Source organism: Plasmodium vivax, chromosome 14 (genome assembly GCF_000002415.2).
Source record: "Plasmodium vivax chromosome 14, whole genome shotgun sequence".
Classification (NCBI taxonomy): domain Eukaryota; phylum Apicomplexa; class Aconoidasida; order Haemosporida; family Plasmodiidae; genus Plasmodium; species Plasmodium vivax.
This window is the reverse complement of record NC_009919.1, coordinates 312,252-331,902: the sequence shown is the minus strand read 5'-3', so window position 1 is coordinate 331,902 and position 19,651 is coordinate 312,252. Positions and strand designations below refer to the sequence as shown.

At 41.0% G+C, this 19,651-nt stretch overlaps 5 protein-coding genes across 5 annotated transcripts, besides 18 other annotated features; 2 read left to right on the top strand and 3 right to left on the bottom strand.

The window, feature by feature from the left end:
• Positions 1-110: 110 nt before the first annotated feature.
• PVX_122150 (hypothetical protein, conserved) lies at positions 111-4,359 on the bottom strand (the record flags this gene model as incomplete). The annotated part of the gene is made up of 7 exons (XM_001616943.1): positions 3,138-4,359; positions 1,337-2,863; positions 998-1,205; positions 805-866; positions 579-682; positions 375-465; positions 111-200 (listed from the first exon to the last, which is right to left on the bottom strand). The coding sequence occupies exons 1-7, from the start codon at positions 3,345-3,347 to the stop codon at positions 111-113; spliced, it is 2,292 nt and encodes a 763-aa protein (XP_001616993.1). The 5' UTR covers positions 3,348-4,359.
• Positions 1,350-1,369: a microsatellite.
• Positions 3,128-3,148: a microsatellite.
• Positions 4,290-4,317: a microsatellite.
• A 725-nt stretch (positions 4,360-5,084) lies between the features above and the next one.
• Positions 5,085-5,122: a microsatellite.
• Positions 5,123-5,157: a microsatellite.
• A 713-nt stretch (positions 5,158-5,870) lies between these two features.
• On the top strand, positions 5,871-7,301 carry PVX_122145 (hypothetical protein, conserved; the record flags this gene model as incomplete). The annotated part of the gene is made up of 1 exon (XM_001616942.1): positions 5,871-7,301. One exon carries the CDS (start codon positions 5,871-5,873, stop codon positions 7,299-7,301), a length of 1,431 nt encoding a protein of 476 aa, XP_001616992.1.
• Positions 6,372-6,405: a microsatellite.
• Positions 6,639-6,663: a microsatellite.
• A 13-nt stretch (positions 7,302-7,314) lies between the features above and the next one.
• Positions 7,315-7,340: a microsatellite.
• Positions 7,341-7,751: 411 nt separating this feature from the next.
• PVX_122140 (hypothetical protein) lies at positions 7,752-9,116 on the bottom strand. Its single transcript, XM_001616941.1, has one exon. The coding sequence runs from the start codon at positions 8,721-8,723 to the stop codon at positions 8,310-8,312; it is 414 nt and encodes a 137-aa protein (XP_001616991.1). The 5' UTR covers positions 8,724-9,116; the 3' UTR covers positions 7,752-8,309.
• Positions 7,833-7,875: a microsatellite.
• Positions 7,965-8,039: a microsatellite.
• Positions 9,117-9,797: 681 nt separating the features above from the next.
• On the bottom strand, positions 9,798-13,706 carry PVX_122135 (hypothetical protein, conserved; the record flags this gene model as incomplete). The annotated part of the gene is made up of 1 exon (XM_001616940.1): positions 9,798-13,706. The coding sequence occupies one exon, from the start codon at positions 13,704-13,706 to the stop codon at positions 9,798-9,800; it is 3,909 nt and encodes a 1,302-aa protein (XP_001616990.1).
• Positions 9,976-10,011: a microsatellite.
• Positions 11,048-11,088: a microsatellite.
• Positions 11,088-11,119: a microsatellite.
• Positions 11,603-11,886: a microsatellite.
• Positions 12,755-12,889: a microsatellite.
• Positions 13,707-14,448: 742 nt separating the features above from the next.
• Positions 14,449-14,473: a microsatellite.
• A 224-nt stretch (positions 14,474-14,697) lies between these two features.
• Positions 14,698-14,801: a microsatellite.
• A 133-nt stretch (positions 14,802-14,934) lies between these two features.
• Positions 14,935-14,960: a microsatellite.
• Positions 14,961-15,883: 923 nt separating this feature from the next.
• PVX_122130 (hypothetical protein, conserved) lies at positions 15,884-19,462 on the top strand. The gene is made up of 2 exons (XM_001616939.1): positions 15,884-17,230; positions 17,641-19,462. The coding sequence occupies exons 1-2, from the start codon at positions 16,462-16,464 to the stop codon at positions 18,453-18,455; spliced, it is 1,584 nt and encodes a 527-aa protein (XP_001616989.1). The 5' UTR covers positions 15,884-16,461; the 3' UTR covers positions 18,456-19,462.
• Positions 19,463-19,651: the final 189 nt, after the last annotated feature.

Genomic DNA, 19,651 nt, shown 5'->3' with positions numbered 1-19,651 from the left:
CAATTAATGTGTATTCTTGCATATGTATATGTGTGCGTATACGCTTGTGCATATATGTTACGTATACACATGCAGACAGGTATAAGCACAGTTTTAAAAAATTGAAAAATTTACCCTTTTTTTTTATTATTTTTTTTTTTATTGCTTTTCATTTCGTTCAGCTCAAATTGTATTATCTGCCTTTGTTCCTTGTCTACCGTCTGGAAAAAGAAAAAAAATTGCTAATGTGTTGTGCATACGTGTGATGATGAGTATGCACACACGCGATTGGGTAGGCGCAATCATATGCATATGTTAATCGAAAGGCACATCATTGCTCGTCAGCCATGCAGCTCAGTTAAGGTAAGGCCTTTTTTTTTTTTTTTCTGCCTTACTCGATTAAAATCGAACTCTAACAGGGCAACTGTCTCGAAATGCGGAGTTCGTGGGAAGGTATCCAGTGGAATGATTTCCCTGACCATGTAGCTGAGCGGTGAAACGTGCGCATAAGAAAGGGGTATAAAAGGGGTAGAAAAGGATGACGTAAAATAATATGAGAAACGCCTTGTGTGCTACTGCAAAACGAATGATTGGCCTACCCCAAGTTGCTCAAATGGTTGATGTCCCGAAACTGGCTGTTCGCATTGCATGATATGTAGATGATGTACCGACAGCAGAGCCCCCGTAGCCATCTTCTGAACACCTATCATGTGGGCGCGGGAAGATGGAAATATGTTCGCGTTACGCAGTTGGTGCGGTAACAGGTTGGCCAACTCGGTACACTGCTTTGCTGCAACCTTCTGTGCCCCCTTTTTTTTTTCCTACCTTTTCGCACCCCTTCCGCGGCGGGTTAATGATCACCAAGTCGGGGACTGGAATGACAAATTCTGCAAGGGAAAGTAAAAGGTTTAAAAAAAAGGGAGGTGGAATAATTGCAAGTGTGAGGTATACCTCATTTGCGGCCCCCCCATTAGCTCTAACGTGAATCGCTTTTCCCATTCGTTTTCCTTTTTTTTACCTCTAGACGAGTAGGAAGCTTCGTCTACTTTGTTCGAATCCACCGTCGGAAATTTTCCATCCGGTGCATTTTGCAAAACATCGTCATCATAATCTGTGTGGCTACTTTCGGCCAAACTGCTGCAGACGTCCCCGTTCGCCTCTTCGGAGGGCCATTCGTTTAAATGGGCGTGAATGAAACTTGGCAAGCTGCTATACGGGGAGTGAACCTGCGTGTGGAAGAGGAAAGAAATGAGACATGCGCGAATTGTACGGCGTTTTTTTTCTATGAACAAGCAGATAGGACAAAGAAGGGGCAGACACACCCTCGAAAACACCTCTGCACAGACCCTCTTATAACCTGCAAGTTCTCCACGAGGGCCCCCTCACTGTCTGCTGAGACGTACGTGGAATGAAGTTTCTCCCTCAAGAGGGGGTACACATCATAATTTTTCTGTTTGACCGAATTGACAATGTACCTCCTGATGTGGAGATTGATTTGCCTCAAGCTGTGCAGGTTAAACAAATTCAAATTGAAGCATTTTACGTTTTTCACGTTATTCATTTTGACGTTTTCTTCTAAATTTTTTATATTATCTATGGAGTAATCTACACTGATAACTTGGCCGAATAGGTCAGAAAGAGGGAGGGAATAAAAGCCAATCCCACAGAAAAGGTCATACACGCAAGATTGCTTGGCATTTATTTTGTAACTCCTCACTAATTTAAGAATGATCTGGACGATGCATTCGTTTAGGTGCTGATTTGGCTGGAAAAAGGTGTTGGCTCCTAATTTATAGGTATACCCCCCACAGGAATGGTAAATGCAGTTTTGGCCGTATAAAGTGACTTCATTTCTGTTTTGTTTTAACTTATTCGTTTCTACGTTGTATAGGATGCCTTTAATGGATGTATTTTTGGCGCCCAACTTGAGTGAAATTTTTGTGAGGGCTTTTTTTGCCTTGTCATTCAGCGAAAAGCCAACAAAGCTCACTAAAATTTGCTGCTCAGTGTCGCTCCTGCTCAGTTTGATGTCTACACTTTTTAGGTAGCCACTGTTATTTATTTTGTTAAATATGTAAATATAATTTTTTTTAAAATTGTCTAATATTTCCTTTTTAACTTGTTCATACACATTTTGTATGTGCTCATCGTGAATGTGACATTTGTCCACGTCGCAAATTTCGTAGCTGTGCCTTTTGTAGAAGCCGATTGATAAATGGTCAGTCACGGATAAGTTGATGGAGGATTTATTTCTGTAGTAGTAATCGTCTGAAAATAAAAAGTCGTACATCCTTGCGCAGTTCGCGCGCTTCGCTTTGGGGCTGTCCCTATGTTCGCCGCAGATTTTTTGACTCGGTGTGTGACTTGCTTGATCAGGGGTGCCACCCCAACTGGTGCAACTGCCACTTGTGCTATCCGTTTCGCCAGCGTTGTCTTCCTCTTCCAACTCGGTAGACGTATACTCCCTCTTTATTTGGGAAATCTCGAGCAGGTCCTCCCCATCCTGTTGACCCTCCTCGCAAAAGTAGTGATCATTTTGTAGGTAATCCTTTCCACTAGCTAGCACATGTATGTTATACTTTTCACACAAACTGGTTAGCAGATTTTTTTTTAATTTCCGTTCAAATTTGTAGTCGATATGTTGATATATACACCCGCCACATTTGGAAAAGTATTCACAGCGGGGCACTATTTCGTATTTGCTCTTTCTCGTTTTGCAGAGCACTTGGAAGGTTGTTTTTTTTTTCTTTTTATTGATGTCCACAACTTTTAAATTGACTTGCTCGTCTGGAATTAACAAAAAGAATTTTAAGAAAAACAGGAAGTGCTGCCTAGCTGAGTATATCGCTATTTCTCCGTACCCCTCAGGGTCCACTCTGTGTACCTGTCATGCGGGAAAATGTTGACATGTGTGCGGCAGGGTGTGTGCAAATTGGAAGGTGAAACAGTGGCAAGGCCTCAATCGCACACCATAATTATATTTTTATCTATGCAGGGACGTCTCTCCATAGTGATAGAAAAACGGCCCGATTGCACAAAAAAACGGGACCTATCGCAAACGTTGTTGCGTCATTTTTTGGACCACATAAAAGGGGGCGAACTATATAAGCACAACTGTGGACATTTCCTTATTGGCTTGTTCGCCATGGAATACTCACTTTAACTCCTTGCAAAATTTGATTCTCGTACAAGTTATTGTAAATGTTATTCCTGTAGATTTTCAAATGGTCATACTCTTTACTTTTGGAGAGGGTGATTATTTTACTTTCACACGTGTCGCTAATTTTTCTTTTGGAAAAATGCTGGTGGAATATTACGCTTTTGAAATGATGGCGAGTTGGGAACTTAAGGCAGTTTAAATGATGCATTGTGTCTCATTTGTCGTTTGCGTGTGGAGCGTTTGGCCCACTGTTGTGAAGGGGCCGATCGGGGGAAGTGGTGTGGGGGTTTCCCGATGTTGCGGTGCGGTTGACCACGTGTATATGAATTCCAGTAGCGACATATCATTTACTGTGTCAGCTGGTCAGGCATAAACAGATGGCGCGTTAATGACCTCAATGGGAAAGTTATTCAAGAGGGTACCCAGTTAAAAGATTCGCTCTTTTAAAAAGCGCTAACCGTACCGCTTCAAATTGGCAGTAAGGAAAAAAAAAAAAAAAATTGAAGAGGAAGAGAAATAAAATAACCGCAAAGTGAACAGAAAAAGGGAACACATATAGCAAGTAAGAGACCCTAATTAACCATGAAATGTGATTACCTCCGTGTTGTACAGATTTAGCGGCAATTTCGCGCATTGTTATTCACTAATTTTATGAGGAAAAAAAATTCTCTTCCTGGAACGCGGGCCAAAATTTGTGCCTTTGTATGCCTTTCAAAGCTGTAATATAGTATGTGCAAGGCAAACCTGGCATTTTAATTTTACCACATGAGGGATGTACAACAACTGCACTTGTTGCTGTAGAATTGTTTGGTGTGTCGCCTAGCTGTGAAGCGATTCTTTTTTTTTTTCATAACAGGTGTGTAGTTTCACGAAAAAGGTAAGAAACCTGCCCAAACGTGTGCTTATATCATATGTGATGTTTTTAAAAATATTTACCAATTTGGGGGTAGTGCTCGCTAACTGCGTGTTAGCTCATATGCACAGCTTTTGCTTTGGCACAAGAAAACCGCGCAAAAGGAAAATATGAGGAGCACTAAAAGGGTGTACAATCACGATGAGGACCCGCAACAGTGGCCATTATCGCAAATGCGCACAAGTAAACAGCTTCGTTCTTTCTTCATTTGGCCGCCAAAAAAAGTCAAATGCTACCAGCACATTTTGCGAGTCTCCATCAGTTGGTACATTGCACATATGCAAATTTAATTTTTTTAGAGCGCGAAATTACGGACGTACGAAATTACCAACGTGCGGAGTTGCTTATCGCAGTGGTGCGGAAGAATTTCGCCGCATGTGCGAAATAATGCTATGTGCAAATGTTTAACCGTTTGCATATGCGTTGTCTTGTTTTATTCTTAGCTCCGCGCTTTTGGACTTTTTTAAACTGAACAGATTTTTGTGTGGGACCTTGTTAATTCGTAAAAAAAAAAAAATTGAAAAGGGAAAATTCGTTTAAAAGGTATAACACACCATGAAAGAGGCTACCTTTGAACGTTGCGCATTTTTTTAATCGTTTTGCTTCGTCATTTTTTAAGCGCTTTGCTTCCTCATTTTTAAGCGTTTTATTTCGGCATTTTTTAAGCGCTTTATTTCAGCATTTTATTTAATCATTTCTTTCACTTGGTTGTTCAACCATTTCTTTATCTACCTCGCCTTTTACACGCTTGCCACTTCGCACGTTCGCTTATTCTTTTATGTTCCCAGCTTCGTCCCTAGGGGTCGTTACATTTAAAAAGTTTTGCTTGACGCGTATGCACATTCCTTTTTAAAGAAGGTTAAATGGTTACCTAAAAATTGTTTAAATGAGTACAGTTTGCAGTCAATCAATCAGTTAATCAGTTAATCTCCTTTTTTTTTTTTTTTTTTATCATGAGTTTCATTTTTTTTTTAACTGAAAAACATTCAGTGAAATGAATTTAGTCGTGCCAATGCGATATTACGATATTGTGCGTTTATTTATTCACTATATTTTCTTTGTTTTTTTTTTTATTTTTTTATACATTCATTAAAGTGTGTTTTCTTTTTATTTTTCTCTAATATAACTAAAGGCAAGTAATTAAGCTTTTCCCCCTCCCGCGGAAGAAAGCCAACCTGTTTGTTCAGAATAACTTGTCATAAGAATGCGTGTACCTTTTGATGGCGCACTAATATTGTGCCCCTTTCGGCGTACGTGAGTGTATAAAGCGGCGAGCTTGCCTACGTGCGCGTATAGCCCATGTTTGCGTGCATTTTTATGTACACCCCGCATGTCACGCGTGAACACCCGCCTTTTTTGCCTTTACACCTTTTGCGCGTATACGCATGAGCCTACCAACGTACATGCGTACACTTGCTCAAATGCAGGCACATATCGCTTGAAACGTATTAGCCCTTTGTTATGACCCTCCCCCCTGCACCCACACCTTCGCCTTTTTCCTATTGTTTATGATGATAATAGCAGTTGCAAACTTTATTGTCTTTCTCTTCCATTCGCACGCTCTTTTGTTGCAAGAAAAATAATACAAGATGCTTTTCGTAAAATGAATTCTTTTGACAAGTCTGCTTTCGCCAGTTTTTCTAACTTCGCATGAGTGAAAGGAAAGATTGTATAACTTAACGTTAGCTGTTAATTTTTTTTTTTTTTTTTTGTTTGTTTATTTGTTTTGGCTTACATGTGTGCAAAATTGTAGCTGTTTTTTTTTTTTTTTTTTTTTTCCTTTCCCCTGCCTGTTTGTTCGAAAATTCTCTTTGGAAGATGAAATTATTGGTCATACTTTTTTGTCTATTGATATTTTTTTTTGAGGAAAACTTCGGTGTTAAAATATACACAAATGATTCAGCGATATTTGACATTAACAGGGTGCTAAAAAGCAGACTTTCAGTCCTATACAGAAAAGGAAACAAATTAAACAACTATTTTTTTTCGTACCTTGAGAAGAATGGCAAGAAGAACAAGTGTTATAAATACATACAAGATGCCTTGTATGACTCGAACACCCAGATAATGAAAAGTGAAATATTTAAATGTTTAAATACGAGTAAGGATATACTGAACAAGACTTTCCACGATGTTATTAATAAGCTATTTTTATACATCAAAAATGTCTTTTTAAAAAAGTATTTCATCTTCTTCCTTCTATATTTGATAAACATTAATTGCGACAATTTGGTGTCCCAAATTAATGACCCCTATGTGTTGAATAATTACAATTTGGCTGAAAACGCCTCCCCCGCCATGTACAATTTGAAGTACGAAGAGGTGGAAATACCCAGTGGGCGAAAAATAAAAGGTTGGCTGATTAAGTCGAACAAAAAAAGCAACAAATTGTTTTTACTGCTGCATGGATATAACAGCAACAGGCAAGCATGTTTATTCTTTTTAAATATTTTAAAAAAATTAAATGTGCATCATGACACGAATATATTTATACCAGATATGAAAAGCTTCAACGAAAAGGGTGTAGAAGATATATATAACATTTTAATCTACTTTAAAGAAAAAATGGCATTAAATGATGTAAATGTGTACACGCAATCGTCCACCAACCTTCTTGTTCTGCTCCTGTCCAAACATTATAAGAACAAAATTGTTAGCAAGTCTAAGCAGAAATTTATCAACAATATTATTCCCTACAACAGTGAGAAAAAAAATGGAGAGGAGGACGTCATATACATTGACAAGTACATTTTTGACTCCCCCATTTTGAATCTCCACAGAACAATTAACATTCATTTTAATTTCAATGATATTCAGAAAAAAATAAATGAAGAAAAAATGAAAGCCTCTGTTGACGTGAATAATTTGTATGACAAAAAGACAGTGATGAGTTATTTTATTTCCTTTTTTATGTGGCTACTGAACAACCAACTGAAGGGACACCTGTACGATTTTGACTTTAACAAACTCGTTAATGAGAATAACATCAACCCTTCGAACATATACATCCTGCACTCCTTCAATGATAACATTTCGCTGCTGAATACCCTCTCCCAAGAGCTGAAGGAAAATAGATCGCTGCCCCTCAAAAATGTTTACATATTTAAGAACGGGCGACACGCGAATATTTACGAGTCCTCAAAGAAGGAGTATGACCTGATCGTGAAGAGGATTATAAAGGGCTTCAGCATTTTCGACTTCCTCTACTACATCCCCATGCGCTCCAAGATGAGCTCCCTTTCGTTCTAGCGGGGATAGGCGGCGGGGAGTGGTGCGAAGCGGTGGTGATAATCATTGGTGATGCTTGGCTAGGCTTCCATTCGGCGAAGAAACATACAGTTTGAAGCCACCAAAAGGCGCGGCTTAGCTAGAGAAGTGGCATAACATCCGCACGGATGTAGTGCGTACCGCGTTCTCGCAAAAGATGGCCACGTAACGCAAACTACTCATGTACGAATTAAATTCAGCGTGCGGTGCACTTTTGCAAATTTTTTGCAGATAAAGGAGCGATCGATGGGGAAGGCGCGCCATTCATTAAACACGCACTAGCATGTGTGGGAATATTATATATGTGTATAACGTGCAATATATAATATTACGTCTAATCATTTAGCGGAAAGGTGGCCAGTCGGCCAACCAATCAGCCAACCAATCTGAGTCTACCTTTCCTGAGAAACACCCTTTTTTTTTTTTTTCGATGTGTGTGTATCAGAAAGGTGGTGTCATGGCATATTCATGCTTTACCAAAAAATATTTTAAAAATTAACTTTATTGCTTTTATAGTTTACTGTTATTATTTATGCGTATTTGCATCACCATGCGCGTGTACGTACATGCATGGGTTATGGTTCGTTCCTGCTTATTAATGAATTACAAATGCGAATGTGTATATATGTTGTGCGTTATTTACACAACGTGAAAGATCTTTTAAAAAGAACGTCCTACGAACAAGTGTAAGTGGTGCACATGTGTATATGCATTCGAGTTGTTAAATAAATTTTTTTTTTTTTTTATAGTAATGACTTATTAACACACTGGCAGTTATCAAAATGAAACTTCTTTGTTTTTATTGCAGTTACGTGGGGGAGTATGCCTCCGGGCAGGGGAAATGAGGAGGGCAATGGGCCGTAGGTATATCCAATTTGGCCTTATCGCCAACTACACATTTGGTGTGGTTCACCAAAATGGGTTTTTCCCCTCCTTCCACGTAAGCATTGTATAGTGCTGTATCTGTCTTCCCCACCCACCACCTCCGTCTCACCTATTCTTTTGTGCATATCTCCTTCGTGACTTAGTGGAGGGTAAATTCATAACCCTTTTTTTATATGACTTCCTGGCTTTCCACTTAAAATAAAGTACCTTTCTGAAATTATCTTCTTTGCATACATTCCTAGTTAGCATGAATGAGGAATTGTTAGGCAGGCTGTATATTGTTAGGGAGGCACTTTTATTTACACCTTCCTCCGCTTGCACAGTACGTATGACGTTATGTAAGTCGCCAATTTGCTGCAATTTCAGTTGAGTGTTCTGTCTTGGTTCTACTTTCTCCGTTATCGAGTTTGTGCTAATTGTGCACTTGGCAAAGTTACATAATTTTTTATTTTTTGCCCCAAGAGGTGTCTTAAAAAAGGAAGCGTTTTTTGCCAGTATGTTAAAAAATGGCATATACATGGTTCGGTACCAGTTGATGCGTAAGGGGGGTGGAAAAAAATAATGCGTTCCTTTTTTTTTTTTTTTTTGCTTATCATAGAGGGGATAAGGGGGATGTAGCACAGCTAATCAGCATTCTCCTTTTCGCGTGTAAGTATGTTAATTCATACATGGGTGATATTTTAGCCAATTGTGCATTTTGCGTTGTTCTGCCAGAAGGGGGCGCTTCATCGCGCAGTGGGACAAACCAGCTCATACAAAGAATGGCAAAAATGGGAAAAAAAAAATATATTTGCCCATGTACAATTAAGCGGTGAAAAAATACATTTTCCTTTCTCAACAGTCAAAAAAAGGAACGCAAATCAGATCGTACACATGTGTTTTTATAAATACGCAAATAGCCTTTTTTAAAGTACAAAAAAAAAAAAAAAAAAAAAAAATCGTCACAGAGCTAAAATATCGCTATTGCGTGTTTCCACAGGGAAAAATTTTATCCGCCATTTGCAGTAAAAACAACGGATAGGTATCACTTCATAACAGTGTGCCCCTAATGGGGGAAGTGCGAATAAACCAGGGGATGTAAAGTACAATAGGAAGATGCCTAAATAGAGGAAACCTCCAAAAAAAAGGAAGAAAACTTAAAAACAGCATCTTCACGTCATTTGCGCTCCGTGCGCCCCCTTCTTTCAGCAACATGTGTGTGACGGATTCTTCAAAACTGCGGGGGCGGTTCGTTGGAGGGGGTCCCCCCGAAAATGTTTCGATGTGATATGGGCGAAAGTGCGAGCAGTTGTGCCGGAGGGGCAAGGGGAGTGCCCATTTGCACACATGTACTTACGTACGTACGTACGTAGGTACACATATTTATGCCCTCCTTTTTGTGAGCATCTTGCCAAATAGATGCTCCCCCCAACACGGTTAGCTTCCGCTTGACAGTTTCGGAAACGCTCCCCTGGTCCTTATGCGTACACACTCCTTCTGCATCTTCGTCGCTTTATTCCCCGATAAGAAGTTGCGATACCGCGGTGCCACGTCTGATGAGGTACCTCCACAGCTGCACTCCCAACGGGAGAACCTCCTCATCACTCGGATAACCTAATATTGCAGACCCAGATACACAGCCAACTGATAATCCAAAAATGTAACCCTTTTGTTCAAAAAGATTTTCATTTTCTGAATAAAAATTTCCTCAATTTCTGCCATTATGGAAATGAGCACTTGGAGGAGAATAATAAAAGATACGAAAAAAAAAAAAAACAAATTGGCTTTCACGTGGAAGTGGAATGGATCTTTTATTTCAAGAACGATGGTGGTGTGTATTAGCAAAGAAGCAAACAAAATTATTAACAAGTTGAAGTATTTTCTTAATTTTAAAAAAAAAAATTGATTCGGAATGTTTTTTTTTTGTTCATTTAGTATGAAAACTGTGAGGTTGGTTATTTTTTCATTCTCTGTAGATTTATTCGTGTGTGCTTCCCTCGAGGCGGAGTATTTTATTTTGTCATTTTGTCCAGCTTGTTCAAATGCACGCAGGTAATTTCCTTGCCCTGTTAAACTGTTACGCGGTTGTGCTTGTTTCGAATCTGTTCCATACGGGGTCGCGTTAAAAAGCGAATGGGTGAGAGCTCCTCTCATGCCTCGTAAAAGAACTAAGTTTTCCCCATCCATCATCGGTGCATTTTTTCTCGTGCTGCTATCTCCGCTGTGGTGTGCATATCGCGCGTGATCATTTTCTAAACTTGCCACGTTGTGATGGCCACTTTTGAGTTTGTCATGTATTTCCTCGTCCGCAAATCGTACAGAGGATTTTTTTTTAATGGGCCAATTGTTATACGCATTTGTAGAGTGCTCCGCGGCTGTTAAAGCTTTTTCTCTGTCTCTCCCCCTTTGGTGACCTTCCAACTCGTTGCAAAATGAATTGCCATTTTTCTCATGCACGGAAAATTGCTTCTTAAAAAAGGAGGAGTACTGAGGAAATAGTTTGCTCATGATGTATATTAAATTAACCCTGTCTAGGAAGAAGAGAGCGTTTTTGATCTGATTTTTAAAAAAAAAATAAAAAGCGTTGTTTAAAAATAGTATGTACAATTCTGCAATGAGGATGTAGAGAATACACAGCGTGCCTTTTTTGTTGCCGCTACTCTCCTGGTTGAGCAGTAAGTCCCTCTGTAGCAAGGCATAAAAAATTAGGACATTCACGGAGTAGAGGAGGGTGTGAAAAATGAGGAGTCTCTTTTGCGTCTTAAAGGTTTTGCACATAATGTTGTTTATGTGGTCCGTCAAGGTGGCGTACGCTCTGCTGTTTTTATCTGCGTAGATTCGATTCTTCTGGATGAGAAAGAGGGGAAATAGGCGGGCGCGCCAGGCGGTCCACGTGGGTGCGGAACTGGGCTCACTTGGTGGGCAATTCGGTTGGCAGTTTGGTGCACCGTTTGGTGCCCCGTTTGGTGGCGGGGTTGGCGCACCATTTTGATTGCACTCTGACTCCCCCTCCGTGCTGCTACTCCTCTTGGCACCACCCCACCGATCGTCAGTGCTTTGCTTAACCGCGCTCTTTTTTGTACCTTCCGGTGGCAAGCTTTGCGGAAGTCCCCTCTTGCCACAATGTACTTTTTGTTTCTCCCTATTTGGTTTTCCCCCCTTGCTGGTTTTTTCCCCCTTGTTGGTTTTTTCCCCCTTGTTGGTTTTTTCCCCCTTGTTGGTCTTTCCCAGCGTGCAATTTTTAACTGCGCTCGGTTTATTTTCAATTTTGATGGAAATGTATTCCTTCGAATTTTCCCTATCGATTTTGTGGATGACCAATTTGGGGGTGCTCACATTTGTTGCGCTTTTAGGGGCATCTCCAATTTGACGTTTTTCCCCATTTGGAACATGTCCATTAGATGCACCACCTTTCAAAAGGTTGATTTGTTTTTTTGCCTTTTTAATTTCTACCTTTTTTAAGTTAGTACAGTTTTTATTTTCCGTTTTTTCTTCATTTTCGCTTTTTTTTTTGCTACCACTTGGTGGTATTTTATTCCCTTCTTGTTTTAATGCCTTTTTTTGTTTACCCTTGTTTTCTACTTTGTTTTCCCTTTTGGGGGGCTTTTCATCGACGGCCTCCATTTCAGGCATCTTTTGTGTGCTGGTCTTTTTGTGTTTATCACTGCTGGAAGAGCTAGGTTTAAAGGAGGGCGGGCAGCTCGCAAAGAGGTGGCTCCCGCGTCTGGGTGTTCCAAGCCGATTGTTACTCCCCAATTTGTAGGTTCTCCCTTTACGTGATTTTCTACGTTTACATTCGCGAGATGCTTCTTCGGCTTCTTCGGCTTCTTCACCTTCTTCACTTTCTCCACCTTCCTCATCTTCATCCTCTTCCATTTTGACAATGCTGTAATATATTTCATTTTTTAACTCCTTCATTAGGATATTTTTAATGAGCTTTTCCGTTGCGTTGGGGCCGTTTGGGATTTTCTCCCCCCCTTCCTTTTTCGCCTGCATGATGCTGGGTAGGAGGCATGTTGGGTTGTCCTCTTCTCCCCAGGAGTTTCCACTCTGTTCAGGTTTGTTTCTGGTTAGGGGTGCCACTAGGGATTCTGCCCCTGCACAGTTCGCACTACTTAACGTTTCGATTTTTTTGTTTATCCCATTTTGAGGAAGCTCAATTTGTGGCGCTTCTTCAAAGCTACGTTTTCGAAGTTTTGAATAGTTTGGATTATTTTTATTTTCCTTTTCTTTGTTGTACCCCCAACTGTTCCCCATTTCTTTAGAGTCGGACTGACCATCATTTGGTATTTTTTCTCCCCCCAAGTTGTCGCTCTTACGGGGTTTTTTTATATGTCTGGAAGAGAAGTGCCTATTTTTCTCAGTCGACGCAGTCGCATTGTCACCTTTGACGAGGGCGCTGCCGAGCTGGCTGACAGCACCATCCGCGGTGTTACTCATTACATTGGCATTATCAACCCCGTTGGCATCACACGAACTGTCACGAGAATGTGTGATATCCTCGGGAGCGGTGACTTCTTCATTTAAGTTCCTCCTCAAAACGGTATTCTTTGCATATTTTCCGTCACTACCATTTAGTATACGATTCCTACTATGATGATGGTTAATTCCTGTTTCTGACTTGTTCAGGTGATTGTCCTTCGTCCCGTTGCTCAATTGGTGCTCTCCTGAGATACGGGGGTTTTGACCTTGCACGTAAGCTGCATTGCTTATCGTTTTTATTCCCTCATGAGAAGGTACATTTTTGCTGTTTTTAAAAATATGGCGAAGGTATCTATGTTCGTATATTTGCAGCAAATCGTCACAGTTGAACTTTGCAGGGCTTTCTGCGTGTTGGCTTTTTTTACTCTTCAGGTTGTTACTGATCATGCTGGGTTCCTCCCTTGGAAAAGAAGTGTCTCTTCCCTCTGTCGCGTTGTCTACATTTTTGAGTCCCTTAACGAACATGTTGTATTTCAAGGTGCTATATTTTTTGGCCCTCATTTTGCAAATTTTATATTCATGTGTGATTGCTTTTTTTTCCACGGAAAGGATGCCATTCTTTTTTACTTCTCCTGAGTAGCGGTTAATGTGTGCGTCCCCTTTGGGGGGTTCTTCCCCAGGAGTAAGTGTACCTAATCTGTGCAGGAGGGTAGATTTCTCTGTTCTTTTTTTTTTCCCTGGTGGTGACGACATAGGGGTGTTGTCACGTTGGCTTGTGTATTTCCTATGCATGTGTATTTCGGCTTTGTTCCCATTTATGCCTTTTTCACTTGGTTGGGTGTAGGAGAAATTAGACAAGTGGTTACATGGGGTGACCTCTTTTTTTTTGTCCTGATTAAGGAAGAACTTCCCACGTTGATTATTTTTAAAAAAATTCACTCCATTCTTTTCTTTAAGTTTTGATAAGAGTACATTAATTTGTGATTCATTTTTTAAGTACGAAATGAGTTTGCTGTTTTTTTTTTTCAAACAGGGTGGATGGTTTCCCTGTTCGATGCCGCCCTTTGGGGGCAACCAATCAATTTCAGGAGGAGCTTTCATTTTCTCATTCTGTACTTTGGTGGTTAAAAATATCGTGTCATACGGGTGTGCCTTTTTGGCATATTCTTCGTATGGTTAGGGTGGCACGGAGGGGATACACACTGATCGCAGCGCGGATGGAGCTTAATCGCATAAAGAACAAAACTGCAGCAGAGGGAACTAATCTGGAGGCACACACGTCAAACAGACATATATGTACATGCCTGAAAGGCTGCATTGGTCATACGCCGAAATTGCTAACAATCGCCCCTTTGGAATATCATTTTTTTTCTCCTTTGGTATGGCGGCCATATCGAAGGGGAACGGGGAAAAAAAAAAAAAAATTCACAGCAGTGTTAAAGTTTGCCTTTAAAAATGGTGCACGTTGACGAGATTTTTATTATTTTATTTTATTATTTATTATTTTTTTTTTTTTCCGTGTAACAACTTTACAACCACGCATCGCATGTGTCATTAGGACGAAAGGTGTGGACTCCCCACTCGCGGCCACGTTTGTCATGCCGTGTTGTAACGATTTTTCGCTTTGCCATGTTGGAGAGAAAAAATGGGAAATTTCGATGTGAAAGTTTTTCCATTTCGTGGGCGGGTTGATTCGAGGGGTAAAAAATTAAGGCGGGAGCTAGAAAAAGTCGGGGGAACGCGCGGGGCAACGTGAGCGGCCGATTCGCCATTTCGCAGTTGCATAGTTGCACAGTTGGGGGAGGAAAAAGAAGGGGCGCCTTTGGGGGCAACTGTTTGCCATTCATTTTAACTAAAATGAGTGGCGAAAAAGGGGCGGCGAAAGGGCGGCAAAATGGAGACAAGATGGATACACAATTTAGACTTGTGTGCACATGTTGGTTGGTACGCGGCGGGATGCCATGCCGGAAACGGGGGTAAAGTGGTACAGCGTCCACCCCCCGTTACCCCTTCTCTTGTAAGAAGAGCTCACGTGGGAACCAACTCGCGTGAGAGCGAATGAAACGGCAACGTGTTAAAGACCACTGTGTGTAGCCACCCCTACTGCTACACCGACATGATGGTATTCCTTCAAAGAAAACACCACCAAAATGTAAAATAGACTTATATTGGAAATATTGTCCAAATTTGTGCATATTAAAATTTGACCCGATTTAGAGGAGTGGAAATTTCTGAGGGGTTAAAAAGGCGAACTTATCAGTTTTCATTTTGAAGAAACCCATTCGCGTTGTTTTTTTTCCCCTCATTTTTCACAGCAGCGTTTAGCTCCCCCGGCGCTTTGTGAACAAGCGGGTTTTAAGGTGCAAAAATTGTGGACTTTCATTTTGCGGCATTGGCCGGAATTTCATAAAGGCAGTCGGTCATTTCATATGCTTCCTCTGCACTGCTGCGTGTGTTACGCTGGATGCTGCTGCGCCACTTCGCAACATACGACAGGGTGTACGGCTGCTGTGCAAAATGCCTCCCCTGCACACAAAGAGAATAACACCAATGTTGCCTCTCACAACTTGGTGAAATCCATTTTGCTTAAAAAAAAATGCGAAGTTATGCCTTTCCAATGTACCGACATTTTTTGCGCCTGAAAGTTAAAAGTACTTTTCACATTTACACGATGTAGTAGCAATCCATTTCAGCAGTTGTCGTTCCTGCAATGGCTGCGTGGCGAATTAAATTTTTGGGAAAGTGGAAAAAAGGCTGCGCGTGATGGGTAAAACGAGAATTCAAAATATGCACATGCGAAAATGAACACGTAAATGTATGCATATCTACCTATACGCATATGTTTACACGTACGTAATTTTTTTGTGGAGAAAAGAGGCTACGCACCCTTCCCCCATTGGTACGCGTACCGCGTAGCCTTTATGCAGCCGTGCGTACTTTCGGGTGACGTAAAAAGGAGAAGGAGAAACACACGGCGAAATGCAAAAAGAAAACGCGTACAATTAATTGCAACGTATGGGCGGTGGGGGAGCCAGCTCTTCAGTATCCCTTAAAAGGGGGGGCATATTAAAAAAAAAAAATCCTACGCAGTGTATATGTACATATATATATATATATATATATACATACATATATGCTATACAAACATGCGTACCACTGCGTATCGCTGCGCGAAAAAGGCCATTCTCTCGTCTGAGGCATTTTTACCTTCACCTGGTTAAGCAGTAGCCATTTCTTCGGTTATGCGCGGCAATTTATTTTTTCCCCCATTTTTGGCTACACTTCGGCACATTTTGCTATTCTGCCACTCTGCCATTTTGACACTGCCATTTTGCCACTTTTTTCCTCGTGCCCCCTACACTTCACGGTTATGCGCGAAAAAAAGAAAAATTTGTAGAGCTCACATAAGTACATTTTTTCCTGTGCGCCTTTTACGCCAGAAAGGAGAAACAAAAAAAAAAAGGGAAAGCCATTATATGAGCAAATGTACGTATGCCCCACGTTCACTCCCCACTATGAAACCATTCGTTTGTTAAAAAAATGATTTCCCTAGGGACTGCATACGATAGATAAACGCATACGATAGATAAACGCATACGATAGATAAACGCATACGATAGATAAATACATACAATAGATAAAGGCATACATTAGAACGTGTACACGTATATGCAGATATATACATATGTATATGCGCCCTTAAGATTACCCTTAAACATGTACACGTATGCGGCTGACAGGCAAAGATACCCCTAACGTAAAAGCAGTGTACGATTTTTCTTTCTTGCCGTCCAAGCTGCACATAAAGATACATACTTATCACCCCCCTAGATATATACGCTCTTTTTAAGCCCCAATGAAATATCTGGAAAAAGATGCGCAAGAGAGCAGACCTCATTACGATGATAGGGATTATGGGTCATTGAGAAAAGATTACCGAAGCAGTTACAAAAAAGTATTGTGGCCACTCAATCTTGGGATTCAGGATGTTGAAGATAAAAATCTAAAAAAAGAGTTGTGCCTAATTGTTACTAACATACCAGTTGACTGGTCAAAGCTGGACATTACCTGGTTTTTTAGGGAATATTTTTACAAGCTAGCCATTGACAGGAACATCGAGTTCCCGCTAATTGAGCAGGTGTATATGATAAAAAACGAGCCGTCCGCTATTTTGGCTTGTCACGACTCCATTTCGAGGGAGACAATTCAGAGCCTGTCCAACTGCACCCTCAGGAGTGTTAAGGATAAGAAGAAAATCATGCTGAACATACAGCCGTATTACAAGAAGGAGGAGGAGGATAGGGAGAAGGGGAAGGAGAAGGGGAAGGAGAAGGGGAAGGAGAAAGAGAAGGAGAAGGAGAAAGAGAAGAACAAGGAGGTAAAAAAGGAGAGCAAAAAAGAAGCAAACAGTGAGAGCAGCAAGGAGGAAAACAAAGAGAGTGGTGAAGAGGAAAACAAAGAGAGCGGTGCAGAGGGAAAGGGAGACGATAATGACGACGAGAAGGGAGAGGGAAAAACAAATGGAGAGCACACCCAGGGAGAGAAAGAAGGCACTGAGGAAGGGAGACGCAAAGGTGAAAAGAACGGTGTAGACGGTGAAAAGGAAATGCCGAGCGATGATGAAGGTAAAAAAATAAACAGGATGAGAAAGCGCTCCGCGACCCCTCCAAGAAGTAAGAGAAAAAAAAAAGAGAAAAAAAGAGTGATTCTAAAAAGAGAGGATTCATGTGCCATTCAAAAAGTGCCCCTGAAAAGGGAAATTATTCGTGCCAGCGGAAAAAAAGTGTTCAAGTTAAATGTTCAAAGGGGTGTCGTTGGCACTCTGCATGCATTTTCATCCGCAGCGGTGAACCTCTTTACTCGTGTTTGTACGTTTCTACCGTTGCAATCGCGTCGGTCTTCCTAATCTTCCAAATGGATGAGTTATTCCGTGGGATATAAGTAATTCTTCCCACTTCAAACAACATATCTTCTGCGCAATTCTCTCCCTTTTTTTTTTTTTTTTTTTTCCTACCCCTTTTTTTGAACAAAACAGAAAATGGAATGGAATGGCCAAGGGATCTAGACCTAAGGAACTGCAGCGATATAGAACTTCGGAGAAAGCTCTGCGTTTTCGGGAGATATAAACCACTGCATTGGGGTGTGAAAGAACTGACTACATTTTTGAAGTACTATTTTGATACGTTAAAAAGAGATCACGAAAAATTTGAAATTCCAGAAATAAGTGACATGTGGGCAGATAAGGGAACCCACTTAGTGACTTTTGCATGCAAAAATGAAAAATCGAGATTCAACATGCTCCTAGTAAGGGCATGCTACCTAAATGAAGATGATGCCAAAAATAATGTTAAAAACGCATTAAGGGTATGGATACAGTTTGAAAAATGGACCCCATATAAGAACCCCCTAAATGGAAAATACAAAAGTTATAAAATGCCAAGAAGTGATTTTAACAAATATCCCTACCTACATGAACACGCCATAGATAAAGGTAGCTACACACGCAGCTACAGAAACCCTCCCTATGATGATTACCCAAGGCATAGAACAGGTTCTTACAGATATAGTGGAAATGCACCTAGCAAAATCAACCCCCCTTCAGATTATTACCATCATAATGCCGATGATAGAGGTAGAAGAAATTATGACTATGTGAAAAATTCCTATGGGAATAGATCCCCTTCTCCTCCTCCACCATCACATTACAACAAATATAAGAAAAAATACTCTCGTTCGCCGACCCCTAAAAATTATTATAAAAAGAAACTTAGAAGATCCAGGTCGCATGACTCGCGCAAGGAGGAAATCAACTCCCACTGGCGTAAAAATAAGAGCAAAGCGTACCATTAGGTGTTTGTGTGGGTGGGGAGGGAGCGCCACGCATATATAAACATGTGTAAACATATGTAAATATATATAAACATGTGTAAACATATATGTTGTGTGCATCATTCCCATATGTGTAGTGCCGGGGGCCGGGCGCGCCGAGGGGAACCATTTTGTTTCCGTCGCGCGTGTGTTCATCTGTGCACGTGTGTGTGCCTTTTACCCATGCGCGCACACGAGGACTGGGCCTGTCTAGGGCTCAACACAAATTGTTTTTGTATTGAGTGCGGCAGGGGAGGCACCGACCAGGGGCGCATGCAGCTCGTGAGCGTGCGCCCACTGGAAAAAGTCCCAAAAGTGGAAAAACACGGCAGCTACGATAGTTGCGGAAGTGCGTCCAATGCGGCAATTGCGGCAGTTGTAGCCATCGTAACCGTCACACCCATTGCAGTAGTTGCATAAATAGCTGCTGTGCGCCAGCTGGGAGCAGGCGTTTCGGGCGACTGCGCCGGGATGAGTCCATTCATATGTAATTCAAAAGGGCTGGTCGGTTGGCTGGTTTGCTGACGGGCTGGCAGACCGGCTGGCTGATCGTCGCTTCTGTTTTTGAAGCTGCAAAACATTTGTATTTTTGCGAAAATTCGTTGTCATTCTTCGCACACACGTATGCATGCGCGTATAAGGCGGCACAAAACAAACAACTCGCAGAGATCCCTTTTCAATAACTTTCCCTTAGAGTTCATTGTTCCACAGTTAACTGAATTTATGGCATCACGCTTAGGGGAATTCGCTCGACATGTAATTCTATATTTTTCCTGTTTTTTCGCTACAATTTTTGCTTATTTTTTGCCCATTCTTTGCCCACTTTTTGCCCATTTTGCCCCTATTTTTTACCCCTATTTTTTACCCCTATTTTTTACCCCTATTTTTTGCCCCATTTTCTACCCCTTTTTTTTTCTCACATTTGTTTAATGGCAAAACATAATTGCAAAACTAATTGTAGTGAAATTACCCCCATATATTACCCTTTATATGTTGTTATTTACCCGTTTGAGGCTCATGCGACTCATCAATTTAGGCAACCTTAACATTGACGTTGAGGGTGACTAAACACATTGGAGTAACGCAGATATGTACTCCAAAGAGGTGACCATTTTAAGCGGGTGTAAAATGAACGCAGGGGGATGCGAACAGTTATTTTGCTGCTCCAAATGGGGAGG

Bases quoted from the DNA above. Each gene is read 5' to 3' on its own strand.
- PVX_122140 (XM_001616941.1), bottom strand. From the start codon at position 8,723: ATGTATATGCCATTTTTTAACATACTGGCAAAAAACGCTTCCTTTTTT.
- PVX_122130 (XM_001616939.1), top strand. From the start codon at position 16,462: ATGAAATATCTGGAAAAAGATGCGCAAGAGAGCAGACCTCATTACGAT. The intron at 17,231-17,640 runs GTAAAAAAATAA...TGAACAAAACAG, and splicing joins AATGCCGAGCGATGATGAAG to AAAATGGAATGGAATGGCCA.